Source organism: Uranotaenia lowii, chromosome 2, assembly GCF_029784155.1.
Source record: "Uranotaenia lowii strain MFRU-FL chromosome 2, ASM2978415v1, whole genome shotgun sequence".
In the NCBI taxonomy this organism is placed as follows: Eukaryota; Metazoa; Arthropoda; class Insecta; order Diptera; family Culicidae; genus Uranotaenia; species Uranotaenia lowii.
Genome location: NC_073692.1, coordinates 124,084,135 through 124,104,823, shown reverse-complemented (window position 1 = coordinate 124,104,823; position 20,689 = coordinate 124,084,135). Strand labels below are relative to the sequence as shown.

Genomic DNA, 20,689 nt, shown 5'->3' with positions numbered 1-20,689 from the left:
ACTATGGTTGACAAGATGGTGGATGTGCTAATGGGGAAAAGCCCCATCGTTATTGCTGGCGACTTTAACGCGTGGGCCGTTGAATGGGGTAGCCGCCTCACAAACCCCAGAGGTCAAACTCTTTTAGAAGCCCTGGCGAGGCTTAATGTGGATCTGGCCAACGTAGGGAATACCAGTACCTACCAAAGTTGGAACGGGAGCGAGTCAACCATAGATGTCACCTTCGGTAGCCCGGGGTTGGTAAGCGATTGGATGGTGAGCGAGGCCTACACGAATAGCGATCACTTCGCGATTCGCTATCGGCTAGGCTCAAGTACGCGGACAGGTAGACGCGAGTCTCGTACAGGAGAACGCCTCTGGAAGACAACGCAGTTCGACCAGAACGTCTTCGTCGAAGCGTTGCACTGGGAGAGGAACCTGGACAACCTGTCCGCGGAAGAACTGACGAGGGTTCTAGCTCGCGCTTGCGATGCTGCGATGCCGAGAAGGGCCAAGCATAAAAGCACTAGGCCACCCGTCTACTGGTGGACGGAGGAAATTGCGGGTCTGCGTGCCGACTGCCATAGGGCAAGGCGCAGGATGCAGAACGCAAGGACCCAAGAAGAGCGAACGGAGCGTAGGCCACTCTTCACAAGCGCGAGATCGGCCCTCCGCAGGGCCATCAACGCAAGCAAGAGGGCACGTTTCAAACAGTCATGCCGTGACGCCAACGACTGTCCATGGGGTGATGCCTATCGGATAGTCATGGGCAGAACTAAAAGTGGGGGCGCACCACCTGAAACGTGCCCCGATAAATTGAGAGTCATCATCAATGAGCTGTTCCCACAGCACGATGTTACCCGCTGGCCAACAGTCCCGTATGACTGGGACACCAGCGCCGAAGAGAGGATAACGGTGGAAGAACTTCGCGAGATCGCCAAGTCTCTCCAACCGAGGAAGGCCCCCGGACCGGACGGCATTCCGAACGTCGCGGTGAAGGCCGCGATTAGGGAATTCCCCGATATGTTCCGAACATCGTTGCAACGATACGTGACGGAACGGGTGTTTCCTGACACGTGGAAACGGCAGAAACTTGTTCTTCTGCCAAAGCCGGGTAAGCGTCCAGGAGACCCATCGGCATATCGGCCGATCTGTCTACTGGATACAGCGGGTAAGGTCCTGGAGAAGGTGATTCAGAACCGACTTCAGAGATACACGGAAAGTGAGGGCGGACTCTCGGGGAAACAGTTTGGTTTCCGTCGAGGTCGCAGCACCGTAGATGCCATCCGCTCGGTCATCGAGGTAGCGGACAGAGCCAGGCTGACCAAGAGGAGAGGGCTCCGCTTTTGCGCGGTTGTCACTCTGGATGTGAAGAACGCCTTCAACAGTGTCAGTTGGACAGCGATTGCGTCGTCGCTCATCCAAATGAGGATCCCGGCATATCTGTATAGGCTTGTGGAAAGTTACTTTCACAATCGCCAACTGCAGTATATGACCGGCGAGGGTTTGCGAACACAAGAGGTTTCGGCGGGTGTTCCACAGGGGTCAATTCTCGGCCCGGTTCTGTGGAACATCACCTACGACGAACTCCTACGAACGAGCCTCCCATCGGGAGCCGAACTCGTAGGATTTGCAGATGATGTAGTCCTCTTGGCGAGGGGCTCCTCAACAGCGGAGGTTGAGCTACTGGCCACGGTAGCTATCCAGGAAGTGGAACGCTGGATGCACTCCAAGTGCCTGCGTCTAGCCCACCACAAAACCGAGATGGTGCTTATCACCAACCTGAAATCACCCCAAACAGGTACCATTGCCGTTGGACCGTGCAACATCGTGTCTAAACGCGCAATTAAGTACCTAGGGGTGATGATTGACGACAGGCTCAGCTTCACGAGCCATGTCGAACACGTGTGCAAGAGAGCGGCAATGGCCACGGCCGCACTCACACGAATGATGCCGAACTCCTCGGCTATCCAAAGCAGCAAAAGGCGGATCATTGCAAGTGTGACCACTTCGATCTTGCGGTACGGAGCAGTGGCCTGGAGGCAGGCCCTGGGAGGAAGCTGTAACCTGCAGCGACTTAGCAGCGTTCAGCGGCTGATGAACCTGCGGGTTATCAGCGGATACCGGACCATGTCGTCCGAAGCCGCCTGTGTAGTAGCGGGTGTTATGCCCATCTCGGTTTTGCTAGAGGAGGATGTCTATTGCTACGACAACAGAGACACGCCCAACGTTCGAGATCTCGCCAATGAGGACTCGATGTCCAACTGGCAGCAGCTGTGGGACAGCTCAACGAGAGGAAGGTGGACCCATCGTCTGATCCCGCACATCGGGAGCTGGATCGGAAGAAGGCACGGTGAAGTGGACTTCTATATGACGCAATTCCTGACTGGTCATGGATGCTTCATGAAGTACCACTACCGGTTTGGACATGTGGCTTCGCCATACTGCCCAGATTGTGGTGACGTAGAGGAAACACCCGAACATGTGGTGTTTGTCTGTCCGAGGTTTGCGGCGGTACGTACTTCCATATTTGCCGCCTGTGGGCCTGACACGACAGCAGATAACGTTGTACAGAGGATGTGTGCGGATTCCAACACTTGGCACGCGGTCAGCGATGGGTTCACCCGGATCATGACTGCCCTGCAGAGGAGCTGGAACCAACGGCAGTCCGCGAACGGTTTAGGATGACTCCATCGGCGGGGAGCATCTGAGTAGTGTGCGTCCGATCCCTTGATCGAAGCTACAAAGATAAGGCAACATCTTCTGCGTAGCGGAGGTCAGGGGTGCGCCGCGAACGTGTGTAGGATACCCCAATGTCGGGGGGTATCCGAGTAGTTCCGCTTCCTAAGAGGGAAACTGCGGGGATAAGACTTTACCTTCCTCGTAGCGGATCTCGAGGGAAGAGGGTTAACCACTGTCGGGGGATACCCACGGGTAGAGAGGCTCTCGACGCCGGGCGAGCCTCTCGAGTCGGTGTAGGATGTCGTCACCGTCGGGAAACATCCGAGTCGTAGCGTTCCAAGTCCCGAATGTGTGCCGTGACAGGCGCGAGTCTAGGATAAGCTGCTCTCGATTTGGCACACAACGGGCAGGAAAATCCGCGGGCCAAAAATCCTAGGGTTGCCAACCAAGGGGGATAAAGAAGACCGGACAACGGTCGGAGTAGACTGACCCCATCGACGGGGGGCTGTCGAGTAGAGTGCGTCCGACCCCACGGTTTGAAGTTACAAAGATAAGACAATACCTTCTGCGTAGCGGATGCCGTGGGTGCGCCGCGTTCGTGTGTAGGATGCTCCACCTTCGGGGAGTATCCGAGTAGAGCGGTTCTCAACGACAGAAGCTGCGGGGATAAGACTTGACCTTCTTCGCAGTGGAAATCGTTGGGAAAGGGTTATTCCACGTTCGGGGAATACCCACGGGTAGAGTGGCTCTCGACGCCGGGCGAGCCATTCGAGTCGGTGTAGGATGACGTCTTCGTCGGGAATCATCCGAGTAGTTGCGTTAAGTCCCGCGCGTGTGCCGTGACAGGCGCGAGTCCAGGATAAGCTGCTCTCGATCTGGCACACGACGGGCAAGGTGGCAAACTTCGAACCCTGAAGATAAGAGGTCGGGCTTCGAGTCGTTAGAGGAGAGGTCAGGCCTCAAACCTTCAGGCGGAGAGGTTTGTGTGGTCAACCCCGAGTCTTTATGATAGGAGGTCGGGTCCCGAGTCGTAAGAGGAGGGATCAGGCCCCTTACCAACAAGAGGAGGGGTACAAGTGGTCACCTCGAGTCATTACGAGGAGAGGTCAGATTTCAAGTCGTTAGAGGAGAGATCGGGCCTTGAATCGTGCAGAGGAGAGGTAAACCTCGAGTCGATGCGAGGAGGGGTCGGATCTCAAGTCGTTAGAGGAGAGATCAGGCCTCAAGTCGCGAAGAGGAGAGGTTTGTGTGGGAATCTCGAGTCATTGCGAGGAGATGTCGGTTCTCAAGTCGTTAGAGGAGAGTTCAGGCGTCGAGTCGTAAGGATGAGAGGTTTTGCTGAAAGTGGTCTCGTTAATGAGTATTGCCTTTGAGCGCATTAGCGCGAATAGACCTCCCACTATTGAAGCATAGTGTACTAAACAGTTCGAGGTGGGAACCAGGTCTGCGGCCCCAGGTGGAGTTTAGGGAGTAGGGGGTATACACGGAGTATATCATGAGTCTGCCCATTGTACCCATGGACCCAGAGTAGCAAACTGGGGGGACGCGGTGGCTCGCCGTGCCTTGGAATACAATCCGTAAACCGGGATTTACCACCTGTGGTTACCAACTAAAAAAAAAAAAAAAAAAACACACACACACACACACACACACACACACACATACACACACACACACACACACACACACACACACACACACACACACACACACACACACACACACACACACACACACACACACACACACACACACACACACACACACACACACACACACACACACACACACACACACACACACACACACACTCACACACACACACACACACACTCACACACACACACACACACACACACACACACACACACACACACACACACACACACACACACACACACACACACACACACACACACACACACACACACACACACACACACACATACACACATACAGACATGTTCCGGTCTCGACGAACTGAGTCGAATGGTATATAACACTTGGCCCTCCGGGCCTCAGATCGAAAGTTGATTTTTCAAGTATACCCTTCTTTGTAAGAAGGGTAAAAAATAAAGAAAAGGGGTCAATGTCACCCGTTAAAACGGTATTGACATAAAATATCGAAATAACAAGTAAATGGACAGTTATCAAATCAAAATTGAAATTATTTTCAAGAAATTTTTTTTCCCGATTTTGTCAGGTACCCTGTTTTGTAAGCCCTAAATTCAAGATGGGGCTGACAAAATCGGAACAATACTGTAAGCCTATAAGGAGCATATTGCTAAAAATAGTCATTTTGGCGTCAGAATCAAGGCAAGTTTATTACTTTTAAAACGAACACAAACACATACAGGATCTCAATGAAACTTGATGTTTCCCCGAAGAGATTCCTTTTTCTTAACTCTAGGCGTACATATTTCGAGGATATAATGGCTAGCATCTTACAAATGATAAAACCACCAACCTACAGAAAGTGTACTATGTATGCCTTGACCGGGATTCGATCTCATGCCCGCTGGGTTAGAAGTCTTGAAGGCTATCCTCTACCCCAAAGGCTGCAGCAAAGTTTATTACTTTTAAAATTGATATACTCAAAGCTTTCTAGTTTTCCCGGAAAAAAGTAACAATTTTTGGAAAAGGTCCGGTCCACTCCGATTGATTTTTTCTAAACGAACACAAACACACACACAGGATCTCAATGAAACTTAATCCTGATATGATGCCTGGTATCTTACAAATGCTAAAACCACCAACCCACAGAAAGTGTATTATGTACGCCGTAACCGTGATTGGATCTCATGAACAAACCACAACATTGCCAGGATTGTTTTTTTTTATTAATTGTACCAAGATTAGAGGATTTCAGCTAAGATTCCAGAAAGTTTAAAAAAAAGGCCACTCTAAAGTTCGATAATGATTATTCCCACAATTTACACAAATCAAGTTATTCGAAAATTAAAAAAAAACAATGGATCTTTTCACACATTTCTATGAAAAAAATGGGCAATGGGCTCCCAATAAAAAGAGATAAGAATATTCATTTTAAACTTTTTTAATAATCGGTGATTCGCTCTTTTACCAATTAGTTAAACTTTTTCATAAGTGTTCTAATATTGGCAAACAAACTATGTTTAAAGGATCTAATAGCAAACAGAAAAATATTTATTCTATCTTTTGCCTTGGAGAATGAGGAGTTTCAAGCCTTGATTGATCACTCATTTTGGCACTCTCATTCCAACAATGTATTCCTTTCGAAAAGTTCAGAGAACGCCATCAACATTATTAAATTTAAGCCCTTAAAAATCTCTGTTTGACTTTCAAAAGTTAGGCAAATGATTGTGTTACCGGTACTACTTACCCTCACCAGTAGCTTGATAGGTATCCGATACCTGCAGCAGCAAACCAGCTACGGCTAAAGTTTTGTGTACAAAGCAGCACCCGACCGTTTTTATGAGTCATTATCTAGGGTATCGATTGCAGTTTCGATCCGAAATTCGACTGAAAAAAGTTTAAAACTGCAAAAGTAACACCGGAATGGATCTTGTGTGCAACAAACAAGTTCCAAAACTATGATTGAGGCAAAAACATTTTCTCAGGATTTAAATTCAGAAAAGTACCCCTCCCGTAACGGATCAAAAGAATTCAAATGTTAAGGGCTCGGAGAGGCGGGGGGTGCGTGGTGAAAGTGTTGAATACACTTTGAAAAACACAGATTGTTTGGCAGAAATTAGTTCAATCTCGAATGATGGCTGCCGGAAAGTTTCCTGCACCTTGTGTAAAACAAGCTATGGGAATGCAAATTATCGAACTTTTGCTGTGGTTTTCTGAAACTCTGTTGGGTTCCCTCTATCGGGGTGAAAATTCGAATAGGTACCAACCTAAACATATGCGATAGCATACAAATTATTTAATTTGTTTTTAAAAAAATTTACGGTTTATCGACTTGGATCGACAGCTCGACACAGACAACAGAGTTGATGATACTGGTGCAATGAACTTTGGTTTGTTGTTCTTCACAATTAAGAACATGTAAATTTGTTAGTTGTATTGTCTCAAGGGCTCAAAAACTCAAGGGCTCGAAGGCTTAAGATAATGTGATATGATAAAAAGAACCGAAATTCCAGCTATTTATGGTCGCACAATATAAGATTTATTTTTGTTCTAAAATATCAATAAATGTGTTCAATATTCATTTCCAATCGATAAATAATTTAACTTCAAAACAAGTCAAAAGAATTGCAAATGTATGTACATACATACATTATTGTACGTGAAACGAGAGACGTGAGACGTGAGACGTTAGACGTGAGACGTGAGACGTGAGACGTGAGACGTGAGACGTGAGACGTGAGACGTGAGACGTGAGACGTGAGACGTGAGACGTGAGACGTGAGACGTGAGACGTGAGACGTGAGACGTGAGACGTGAGACGTGAGACGTGAGACGTGAGACGTGAGACGTGAGACGTGAGACGTGAGACGTGAGACGTGAGACGTGAGACGTGAGACGTGAGACGTGAGACGTGAGACGTGAGACGTGAGCCGTGAGACGAGAGACGTGAGACGAGAGACGAGAGACGAGAGACGAGAGACGAGAGACGAGAGACGAGAGACGAGAGACGAGAGACGAGAGACGAGAGACGAGAGACGAGAGACGAGAGACGAGAGACGAGAGACGTGAGACGTGAGACGTGAGACGTGAGACGTAAGACGTGAGACGTGAGACGTGAGACGAGAGACGTGAGACGAGAGACGAGAGACGTGAAACATGAAACGTAAAACGTGAAACGTGAAACGTGAAACGTGAAACGTGAAACGTGAAACGTGAAACGTGAAACGTGAAACGTAAAACGTGAAACGTGAAACGTGGAACGTGAGACGTGAGACGTGAGAAGAGAGACGAGAGACGTGAAACATGAAACGTAAAACGTGAAACGTGAAACGTGAAACGTGAAACGTGAAACGTAAATCGTGAAACGTGAAACGTGGAACGTGAATCGTGAAACGTGACACGAGAGACGAGAGACGTGAGACGTGAGACGTGAGACGTGAGACGTGAGACGTGAGACGTGAGACTTGAGACGTGAGACGTAAGACGTGAGACGTGAGACGTGAAACGTGAGACGTGAGACGTGAGACGAGAGACGTGAGATGTAAGACGTAAGACGTAAGACGTGAGACGTAAGACGTAAGACGTGAAACGTGAGTCGTGAGACGTGAGTCGTGAGACGTGAGACGTGAGAAGAGAGACGTGAGACGTGAGACGTGAGACGTGAGACGTGAGACGTGAGACGTGAGACGTGAGACGTGAGACGTGAGACGTGAGACGTGAGACGTGAGACGTGAGACGTGAGACGTGAGACGTGAGACGTGAGACGTGAGACGTGAGACGTGAGACGTGAGACGTGAGACGTGAGACGTGAGACGTGAGACGTGAGACGTGAGACGTGAGACGTGAGACGTGAGACGTGAGACGTGAGACGTGAGACGTGAGCCGTGAGACGAGAGACGTGAGACGAGAGACGAGAGACGAGAGACGAGAGACGAGAGACGAGAGACGAGAGACGAGAGACGAGAGACGAGAGACGAGAGACGAGAGACGAGAGACGAGAGACGAGAGACGTGAGACGTGAGACGTGAGACGTGAGACGTAAGACGTGAGACGTGAGACGTGAGACGAGAGACGTGAGACGAGAGACGAGAGACGTGAAACATGAAACGTAAAACGTGAAACGTGAAACGTGAAACGTGAAACGTGAAACGTGAAACGTGAAACGTGAAACGTGAAACGTAAAACGTGAAACGTGAAACGTGGAACGTGAGACGTGAGACGTGAGACGAGAGACGAGAGACGTGAAACATGAAACGTAAAACGTGAAACGTGAACCGTGAAACGTGAAACGTAAATCGTGAAACGTGAAACGTGGAACGTGAATCGTGAAACGTGACACGAGAGACGAGAGACGAGAGACGTGAGACGTGAGACGTGAGACGTGAGACGTGAGACGTGAGACGTGAGACTTGAGACGTGAGACGTAAGACGTAAGACGTGAGACGTGAAACGTGAGACGTGAGACGTGAGACGAGAGACGTGAGATGTAAGACGTAAGACGTAAGACGTGAGACGTAAGACGTAAGACGTGAAACGTGAGTCGTGAGACGTGAGTCGTGAGACGTGAGACGTGAGAAGAGAGACGTGAGACGTGAGACGTGAGACGTGAGACGTGAGACGTGAGACGTGAGACGTGAGACGTGAGACGTGAGACGTGAGACGTGAGACGTGAGACGTGAGACGTGAGACGTGAGACGTGAGACGTGAGACGTGAGACGTGAGACGTGAGACGTGAGACGTGAGACGTGAGACGTGAGACGTGAGACGTGAGACGTGAGACGTGAGACGTGAGACGTGAGACGTGAGACATGAGACGTGAGACGTTAGTTATGGACGTTAGTTGTGAGACGTTAGTTATGAGACGTTAGTCGTGAGACGTTAGTCGTGAGACGTTAGTCGTGGGACGTAAGATGTGAAACATGAGACGTGAGACGTGAGATGTGAGACGTGATATGTGAGACGTGAGACGTGAGACGTAAGACGAGAGACGTGAGATAAGAGAGGTGCGACGAGAGACGTGAGATGTTTGACGTAAGACGAGAGACGAGAGAAGAAAGACGAAAGAGGAATGACGAAAGAGGAAAGACGAGAGACGAGAGACGAGAGACGAAAGACGTGAGACGTGACACGTGAAATGTCAAATGTAAGACAAGAGAGGTGATTCGTGAGACGTAAAACCAGTCTCATTTCTCATGCTTGTGGTTCAGCACAAACATTTATTGATCGGTTAAGTTCTTCCGTTTATTTGTACCAAATTCTTATTACATGTTTAGTTTTACTCCTTGGTTTTAATTTGGCTATTTGGTTGATTCTTTGCTTGAAGTTCTAGCATTTTTCAACAATTCAATTCTGAAGCGCTATTCTCGTCTTCAAAACTCCTTAAAACATTCATTTCAAAACATGAACCAGTTTTAAGTATTCTTAGACCAAGAATTGCTTTATATGTTTGTTCAGTTTATCTTTTCAAGAGAATCATAGCCAAATATACATAGATGATGAACATTGATTTCTTTAAAATGAGGCAATGTTTGTTTATCTTTGTATACACGTGTGAAGCCGGATGAAATTTCTCTGTTCGTAAAAAGCTCCACCCACGAATATACTTTAGCACGTGTATGTAAATGGCTCATATCTGTAGACCATGCCTTAAAATTAGATTAATAAGCGAAAATGAGAGTCGAAAGTTGTTTGAACCACACCGACTAGAAAGGACGTTGCCTTGTATCATGCTTTATGAAACTTAGAAGCAAAAAAGAAACCCACAACCCACATACAACCAGACCCATGCCAACAAAAAAAGTAGCAAAGCCTGAACCGAAAGTTTGCGTTTAGTCATTGTCTAATTTTATTTTTGAAACAAACCTCAGTAAATGTGTGGGTTAACTTGAATTGAGCAAAATATTGAAAAACATTCCAAAAACACGCCCTAGTGAGAAATAATATATGTTGCTTACACCAAGTGGAAGGAGCCATATGACTGGCGAAAAAGGCGAAACATTTCCAAACTTTTTCCTGCTGCGGCAAACGAAACCTCACAGCAGCGATCCCATCCTAGGTAAAAAGCTCTATAATGTTGGACTAGGAAAAAAAAAATTGAAATTTTTCACATACATGACTGATTTATGGGCCGGTGGAATTTACCGAACCAATGTGATGTGGTTTCTTGCGATGCGGTGTGGTGAGATTTGATCCTGATATATAAATTTCACCGGAGATTTCTTTTTTTCCTTGCTGTTTCTACTCTTCCTCTCCAAATTTTCCAACTGTTTTCCCTCCCTTTGCGTGTTAAACAAATTTAGCTAAGCTGCTGCTTACGATGTATTTACATCGCATCTTAGATTTTTGTTTGAGAAGATTTGTGGCTGTTTCGCAAGAAAAGTTCGCCCCCCCCGATGCGCTATAAGCACATGATCTACAAAGTTATAGGCGTTTAGCATTCATCTCCTTGTTGTTGACTGGGGCAGATTGATATGTTTCGTGCTTTAAAGGGTGATAGTTCAGAAACCAAATGGATTGAGCTTTTTTTTTTTAATTTAAAGGAGTTCAATTGCTTCTGTTGCCTTTCGATGAACCGCAAATGAACTTTAAGGTTCCATTATACATCGTTTTGGAACTGTTATGCACCCTCGAGTAGTTTTCAATTTTAGCATATTCCCTTTTCTTCGTTTATTCATTAAGTCAGGAGGAATAATACAAAAATCAGTTTTTCAGAACGAATAAAAAATATTTTTTTAGTATCTTTGGATGAGCTTAGTAAGCTTCTGAAAACCTTCTCAATCAATATTTTAGAACGCAGTGGTCGTACTCCGGCATTTTAAAGTAAATAAAAAACTTACTTAAATCAAAGTACAGTTTCCATTAGGACCAAATTTATGTTTCACAGTTTCCTTTCTACATGTACGATGAAGAACAAATCTGTTTTATTAATCCTCCTTTTTTCCCATTCACTTCCAGCGTTCCGCCTCGAATGAAACCCAGCTGATGTTGGTCGGTCTCGGAGTGATGTCATCCGGCAAGTACAGCTGCGAGGTGTCAGCAGACGCGCCATCCTTTCACACCATGATTGTCACCGGCGATTTGGAAGTTTGCGGTAAGTAGGTTGATATGCCAACCAACACCATTATTGTTCGGAGTTAATTTTTATTCCAACAATCCCAATTATGTTATGCTGCATATGTGTGTATGTAGGTTTGTATTTGGGTGGCTTGAGGGAAAATACTGATGTGATGCAATGTAGGTACAACAGGAATATCGTGGGAATTGAAGCTTTTCGGAATGGTAACAATGGCCAGATATGTACAGTTGTGTACGTGATAATTGCAGTGAAACGAAAAATCAATAGTTGCTGCGGAATTGATTGATTGATTGTAGATATTCAAAACTTTCGAAACACTGTTTTATTGTAGGAAAGGTTCATTTTTGTAATGAGTTTACATGCTGTTTAATGTTTTTGGGTAGTTTATTGCAACTAAATCTCATGCCGTGAGTTTTTTAAAAACCAACGACAAACGCTGAGAAAACTTGACCGAAGAAAAATATTCCATTTTGAAATTTTCTTCGGTTTGCCGTCTAACAAATAGTAGGGCGTAACGAGCACCCGAAGCATAACAAGCACTCCTTTTTTCTACAAAAGTACGTATTTTCTTAAATAAATTTTCATGAGGATACGTACTTCCTGTAGTTTTAATTTTTCACCAAAAAAGAATTCTCCTTATCATCTGTACAGACATATTTGAAAAAGGCCAGCTAGGTTCTCAAGTTACGAAAATATAATATTATTTTTGATCACCACAAAATAAGCTTTTTTGACATTAAAATTATTTTGATCTTGATCTATGTACACATTGTTTCTCAAATTTCACCATAATTAATTTTTTTATTTTTCACTTTGATCAATTTTAAAACGCGTTTTTACCTAAACTTGTTGACTCGGAGCGTCTATCAATCGGGGCACGATGAGCTTTTTCTGCCATAGAATCTAGCAGCGAATTAAACTCGATGTAGTCAACTGAATTATAAAGACAGCTTGACAAGTTTTCATCTGACGATTGGGCCTCTGATTATTTCTCCAACACCTTTTTTCCTTTTTTATAGGAATTTAACCCATTAAGATTATTCTTCCTCGCTCCAACACCTTCCAATTGGGCTTGGGCCTGCTAAAAAAAATAAAGCTTGCTCTTTACTCTTATACAGATTTCCATGAGAATGACAGCTAAACGGTATGTAATCGGCGATGAAAGCGCTGCTGAAAGATAGTGCAAGTGGGATGCAGCTTAAATTTCACACAATTTTTGACAGATCTTACGGGTTTTTCTTTAGAAGAGAAAGAATAACTTTTCGATTCCATCGCCTATTGGAGTTAAGGCTATTTCTTTCTCTGTAAACCGCATGAGAAATCGTATACCGGGAAAGCAAGCGCCCATCGCCTCAAGGTCAAATCGTCGATGAAGCAAGTCAAGTTTAAACTTCATTATTCAGTTGACTTCATCGAACTGAATTCGCTGCTAGATTCTCTGGCAGAAAATGCTCATCGTGCCCTGATTAATGGTGCTTATACTGCCCCAGGGGAGTTCTCATTATGCCCCTGTAGTGACAGGTTTTCAAAAAATTTTAAAATGCATTTTTAAACGTTTTTATCTACTTTTTCAAGTTTCAGCCAATGGGGAAATAGACTATTTTAGTGTTTGAACACAAACAACTCACATATTACAGCTGTTTTCGATGGTTAAATAAGCGTTTTTCTTAAGGAGGCTAGTATGCCCTTATCTCCCATATTAATGAGAAATGAGTTTGACAAACAAGTATAACAACTTTTATTTTGAAACCTAAGGACATGCAATCAATGAACCTTTTTTTATAGGAGAAGGTAAAATAAGAACAAAACGAGCACATCGGACCAAGTGGGCACTTATTTTTACGAAGTACCGTAAACTGGGGGAATACCGTCAACTGGGGCAACATGCAACAATTCTCAACTTCAATTATTTCTTATAAACTTATGTTCACAATTAATCCTACCCCTTATGCATCAAAAGTTTTAAGGATGCTGGGATATCAAATTGGCGTAGTTAGAAAAATTCTAGGTTTCTTCACTGATTTTTAATTTTCTAAAAACATGCGATTTTCACCCTCCTTAGAAAATGGGGTAACTTGCAACAAACTTTGTTTTTAATGAAAAATCTTAAGAACACGTACGAAAATTTATAGTTTTAAATATTTTTGCGACACCTTAAAGACCATTACGCATGACAACACCAATTGCAGTAGTTTTTGGGTAAACTAATTTTCACATTTTTTCTGAAAATAAGCATGCTGCATACATTTAAGGGTTAAATAGTACTACGAAAAATTCTAAAAGCTGAAATCATAAAAATAAATGTTTGGATGAATGAAATTTCAATGTTTACAAACGCGTGATGCAAAACATTCATATTCCAACACATGGAAACGAGATTTACAAGGTATTTCTTTGATTTGCATTTTGTTGCATTTAACCCCAGACATCTAACTGAATTTTAAAAATATTCATTTTAAAAAATTGGGTGATTGTTCGAAAAATATTTTTACACCAACAATGTTGGTATAACATGAGGAAACCAGTAAAAAATTTGTAGGTAATTTTATCGAGCCGATCCGTCATACTGAGAAAAGTTTTTTTCGGCATAAAAAAATGTTAAAATTTGTAAGGGAGAGTGGGGTATCGTGGGCCATGGGGAAACGTGGACCACTTTTAATATCTCAGATGTGTGTTGAGATAAAAATCTCAAACCAACTGTCATCGTCGTCGCTTTGCGTGAGCATGTATTCCTATATGTTGTTGACTGAAATAAGCATCATATGCTTCTTTTATTTATCAAGCTAAAAAAAGTTAGAAAAATTTACTTACATAATTAAAAAACACCCGCTAATTTCATCTATGAGGAACCTAAAGGGCATAACCAAAATATGCTCATACGCTTATGATCTTAGTTTTGTCATGATTTTTCACGTGGAAAAGGAATTTTTGATGAAACATCAATAAGTCGCACAAACGCAACCAATTTGCAAATCATAGCTTGTGGGGAATCGTGGGCCACACATCTTGAATAACCTATATTTTTATGTTTTTATACACATTCAGAACTTAAAATACGTTTGACCTATCTGCAAAGTTTTCTTATGCCAAATGAAGAGTTATGAAAATTATTTTGTCCATCCTATCTAAGAAATTTTGCCAAATCGTTCGCGAGCCAGGTTTTTGAATCTATTCGATCACACAGCTCTCGTTTTATTTCATCATCTGAAATTGCTTTAAAATAACGAAATGAATTAGGAAATCACTGTTCTGGGTCAACTCATACCCTTTGCATGTCATTTGGTCAATTTGGATACGATTCCCCACCATATTTCAAAATCCAAAAAATATTGCTTTTTTCAAACAGTCAGAATTTGGGGAAAATAACTTATTAAAAATTTCTTTAAAAATACCTTATGATACCTTGAAAACGTAGAAAACCATACCATTTTTTTATTTTCATTTTATCTTTAATAATAAAGAAGTTCTGGAACAACGAAAAAAAGTGGCCCATGATTCCCCACTCTCCCATACATTTATTGCTCGATTTTTCAAATTTTACAAACAAATAAAAAACTGAAGAAAACTAGCTTAAGATGCGAGGAATTATGTCATCATCATTTTGTTATCATTAAAAGATAACTTTATTACAATACATTTAATTAAAAATTGATTCAATGAAGTGTTATCTAAATGTTGCATCGAACCCCGCTGTTGCATAATGCCCCGTTTGACGGTATTGATCACTTTTTAAATTTATTTTCGAATATTTTGGAAGAGGTTTCTTTTATTTTATGTAACACTAAAAAAAATATAAATACTTACTGAGATAAGGAGTAGAAAGCATAATCATTCATAGCAGAATATTCAAACGACATTAGTCGTTTAAAACTAAATGTTTGTTACAAAACCAGATTTTATGTTCGGGGTAACTTTGATCACTATGGTTTTAACGTATCTCATTATCTCCAAAATTTTTGTTTTGATGCCAATTAGCACAGAAGGCTAAAATCATCAAAAACAGGATTTTTTTGTTTGGAATCAAAAGAATTTTTCAATGTTTTCTTTCAAAAACAAATATATTCAAAAGATGAAAAGTGTTTTGCTGCATACATTAAGGGGCAAAAATTGTAAACATTTCTCAATATTCTTTGGCCTCAAGAACAAATAAAAATTTTACCGTCATACAATTTTCTAGGTTCTCTCACTGTTCTTATGATCTTTTTATTTAACTAAAGCATTTAATAGGGTTTTTAGCCATTTTTTCTATACAGGCTTTCTTATAGAAAATGTACGTTTTTTATATATCCAAAAGTTATCATAGAATTACCGTATAAAATAACTCTAAAACTATACCTAAATATACCAAGGAAAACAGTTCAATTTTCATATAGAACAACACTTTGCTTCCTAATACAATCATTTGATCAGGAAAGATTTTTGTATGTGAGTCTTCGAAAAATCAGATATTTTAAAACTTTTAAATTACAACTTATGTAAGTTAAGAATAAAAAAAAATTTCAACTACAAACCAAATATAGCCTATTTGAAAGTCAATTTATAGGCTTTCAAACGTAGAAAACAGTTTTCAGATATTTTAACTTCAGACTTAGTTAATAATGGTTATCTGCAAAAATTTCATGTTAATCAAAGTTACCCCGGTGTTCAAAGTTCCCCCAGTTTACGGTACCAGCGTTTTTTTTTCAAAAATTAGCTTTCATGAGAAATTTTGTGAGGGTTTCTGCAGTATCTACTTTTTTAAGCAAAAGTTAACTATTCTACGAATAAAAGGAATAAATACTAAAAAACTCAACTTGGTTTTTATTCTCGAGCCCTAGAAAATAAGCATTAATGATCGATAATTCAACTTAATCTTAAATCTGTTTTGACTACAGAATGTACACATTGTATGTACCTCAAGTTAATTTAAAATAATTTGAAAGATATTGATCTAAGATTCCGTAATCGTGACAAGCGTTTGACATGCACATCAAACTGAGTCAATTTGGGGTCATTTTTTAATTTCTCAAACCCGGAGGTCTTAAAAGCTTAGTTTTGGTTTAAAACTTATCCATGATTTTTTGATAAATTTTAAGTAACGTTATTACATTAGTAAATTTAAACATTTTTGTTTATATGGGAAAATTCAATATTTTTTACTAAACAATGAACATAAATTTTGTTCCTTCAGTGGAATCGAGCCAGCTTTAGGTTTTTGCGTCAATTTATAAATTGTTAAAAGGAAATTTTCAGCTGAACAACTTTGTTTAAGACTGTTTCATAGAAGAATCAAAATTGATATTGATTTTTCAGTAAAAAATATTGGTTTTTCCCATTCAATCCTAAAAGCTTGAAATTATTCATGTGAACTTTATTTATAAATTCTGCAAAAAATCATGGATGAGTTTTGAACCAAAATGAAGCTTAAAGAACCCAAAATCCACTCAGTTTAATGCACATGGCATTCGCTATAGCTAAGAGTAGCTTAAAAACCACAAAAAAATAGGGAAATGTGTCCCGTCTCGACTTCCTTTGGAAGTTGAAGCTGAAACAAGACGACAAAAGCTTCAAAAACCAACAGCCACTAATTTTAATCAGGACGGAATCCCATTTCTTGCTAAAGGAAAGTGAAAATTTTATTAGCAAAATTGCGTAGCTCAACTTTGCAACACTTAAGCGCCAACAACTGAAAAGATGAGTTGTCTCTAAAACCAGGACTAGGACTTTCCTCGCGTGGGTGGGCTTCCAAAGAAGACTAAACAAAATGGTGTTGGCGAAATGAGGGAAGTTTGTGTAGGTTCACGAACTTAGTCGCCGTGGTAATAGCCGTAGTTCTCCGCTGCTAAAAATGACCAAACACAATGGTTAAAAAGAGGTTCACAAAGTTAATTTAAATGGTAACTTACCGATAAATCGTCCTTTCATTTGCACACTAGCTACATACGATTCACAACTTGCGCTGCACGTTCTACTAGGGCGAATTTACGGGGGAAAATACTTTAACGCAGTAAGTGTAATAACCGCCTTACAAAGATTTACTTAATCAGCAGCTCATTTATCAAAAACCGACCGAATAACTCCAAGATCATAATGCTAAGGGCTCATAGTTTCCTTTTTGGTCTCCAAGAAAACTGCATTCCATCCTTCCATAGGAGCCTTTAGTAACTAATGATGACTGTCAGAATAACGATTGGTAATTCCGTAGTCCTTATGAGTGGAATTCCATTTTAACGAAATTTCACATTTCAGCACACATAGATCCACTCCCAATAGACTGACATGATACATGTTCATTATGCTTTGGAGATACTACGGATATGACCACTTTGCCTACTACGGGCCGTTACAAATGGTTCAGTCAAAAACCTTCAGAAATTTTCTGATTTTTATAAAAATAAGGAGCTCTACAATTTCTGTTTTCAGATTTTTTTCTAAATAGGGTTACCAGAGCCACCAAGCATAAAAAAGGACAATTTGACGGTTAGGGTCATACTGTATATGCAAAAAAGATGTATTCACCCCCAGTCAAAAATAAAATTTCTTCCAACAAAGCACCAGAAAATTTGAACAAATTTTTTTATTGTTGAGCTTATTTTTATTTATGTTAAATCAAAGTCAATCCATTCAAGTTTAAATTGAAAAAATATATTTTGTTGCATTTGAGACCTGATTTAAAAAAAATTATCCACCCCTCTGGTTCAATAACAGCTTGACATCGTCGTGGCATCGAATCAACATGCTTAGCAGTATTTTCTGAGGTAATTTCGTACCATTCAGTTGAAATTACCTGCCTGCACCGATCGCTTAGCTGGTGAGAAAGAACCACTCATTTTGAACACCTGAACAATCCTAGCAACCGTATCTCGTGATGCTGGATAATATTGCAGTAGCTTTTGCTGATTTCGTGATGTTCTATAATCAATATTCGGATGCTGATCGGAATTTGTGCATTTTTCACAATTTTGAACACAAAACAGAAATTTTGAGCACGAAATCTTCAAAAGTACTAAATAGCAGCTAGACACAATGTTTACGTTCAAGAATATTGTAGAACTAGCTCATTTTACCCGGCCTTGCTGGGGTTCACATAAAATATAAATCAAAATTAGTCTTTTGTTTTTTCAAAATTTTCTAAGCTTTGTTTTCATTATTATACCAAGTTTAGCCCATGTTTAGCCATGTTAGCTTTGTAAGTTTTGTAAGTCTTTTTTAAAATTTTATTGGGATTAAACCTAATAGGTAATAATTAACTGAAATTTAAAAATATTTTCCCTTCAAGGCTTATTCATATTATAGCAAAAAAAACTATCTTTTAGGTTGAGTAGATTTGAACTTTTACTTGAGGCCCTTGCAGGAAAAGAAGTATAAGTGCATAGATAATTTCGAGAAATCACGCTTATAAGTTTTTGTAATTGGTCATTTTTCATACACTTTTCGAACATTTTTAATTTCTTTTTTGAACGTTAAAGTGTGTAATTAAAATGCTTAAAACATGAAAAATCAACAAATTAAGATTGTAATATGAAAAATCCTCAATTCGATTGTATTTGCACTTATACTCATTTGGCTCTGAAGGCCTCGTTTTTAATCTTCAAATCAAAACAATGTTTTTTTTTATCTTCCTCATGTGTTATCCAATAAAAATCCATTATTTTAAGAGTAAACATATGCGAACGATCGCCTTTGAAGATTATTCCACTTCTGAAGATGAATGACCTCCCCGTAGGTTGATTTATGCAATTTCTAAAAAGACCTCCGCTGAAACCTTGTTGAAGACTCACTTAGCATGTTTTCAATGTTTGTTGTTTAACTTCACATTTTTGAATGATTAGTTTTTCTTAGACGTTGGAAGTCCCATAAATAGTGTTTTGAAGTTTTCGGAATACTTAATTATTTAATGATGTTATGAAAAAGGTGTTATTTGAGCTCAATTTAAATTTCTTCAGGACACAATAATCACATTAATTATTGTGAAGTGTGATCGATGTAAAAATTTTGAGAAAACATTTGTTTGAATTGATTGGTTTTTAATAGTTTTCTCATAATTGGATTGAACACATTGATGACCAATAATAACTCAAAATAAATTAATCAATAGCATTGAATTTATTAAACTCAAAACCTCAGATTTAATTACTAAAAGCTTGAAGCGTTGGATTTAGTTTTAAGTTTTTTTTTTTTCAAAAATGCACTTTCAATTTTATAATCCTCCATTTGAATTCCTCGACGGCTATCAAAGCTTTGAAATAGTAGCCTTTAACTTATAATTCTGAATTTAATTTTTTATTTATTCTCTATCAGGAATTCCGGAAATATGAAAATAGTAGGTTCTTAAAAATTGGAATTTATGAAAATCGGTTCATTAGTTTTTAGCGCTCAGTCCAGATAGTAGTTCAGCTAAAGAAGTCAACTTATTATGAAGATGAATCATTGCATCCATACTTTACATAATGCATATTCTTGTAGACTTTAAACGTCCCCCAGGGGCGGAAGGGGCCACTTTGAAAACCACTGTTCTAATAATGTATTCCTAACAGGCGAGTAGAAAATTTTTCTTCCTGAATGTGGGCTCATTAAACAGTAGAAAGAAAAATCCCGCCAAAAAATCGCTCTCAAGTTTTTAATCATTAGCAGGCTTTGATTTGCTGTCCACTACATGTGAACTCTGGATGGTCGTTTCTAATGCTAGGCCCATGGTGATGGTGAAAAAAAAAACCCCTCCAAAGGATACGGAAATTGGTTAACAAAATGGGTGCCATGACTTTTGGTTCGTGTGAATAAAACCGAAAGTTGTATGGGAGGGTTCCTTTTCTTAAGTGGGAGGGGCTTAAAACTATTACTAAAACCTTACCATGGCCCAAACACATAACTGTACCAAATTTCAGGCTGATCGGTTAAGCGGTGTGGATTTGTATAAGGTGCATACAAACAAATAAACAAACCAAGAAACATATAGTCCAACTCATCTTTATATATTAGATACATACTTAACTCACTGACCATACTGACTGGACACTTGAATTCTTTTTTTGTATAATTTTTTTAAACAGTACGCAATGTCGATTCCAGAGTGCGCATCGATCGATTTGAAGAATTGCTATCCCAGTTAGAAAGTGCCACCCAACTTTTCAAAAACAAAATAGGAAATTCCTCTGATAAAATCGGACTAAAAAGGTACATTTTTCTTACAGGGAATTTGAATCTAAAAAATGGAAGGTACGCCATCTACCGTCGGTATTGCGAACCTACAAAATTTAACAAAAAATTAGCCAGAAAATGGTCGAATATTTGTTCAAAGTGTCATGTCAGTGTGACTAATGCTTAAACTCTATTAAACACACATGAATTGAAGTATCCGTT

The 20,689-nt window shown here is 40.7% G+C and overlaps 1 protein-coding gene across 1 annotated transcript in view; it reads left to right on the top strand.

Annotated features, from left to right (window-relative positions):
- LOC129745328 (uncharacterized) overlaps positions 1 to 20,689 on the top strand; it is an 88,520-nt gene that overhangs the window by 19,903 nt on the left and 47,928 nt on the right. Inside the window, exon 2 of the mRNA XM_055738329.1 lies at positions 11,230 to 11,365. Within this exon, the coding sequence (XP_055594304.1) occupies positions 11,230 to 11,365 (136 nt within the window). The remainder of the gene's footprint in view (positions 1 to 11,229; positions 11,366 to 20,689) is intronic.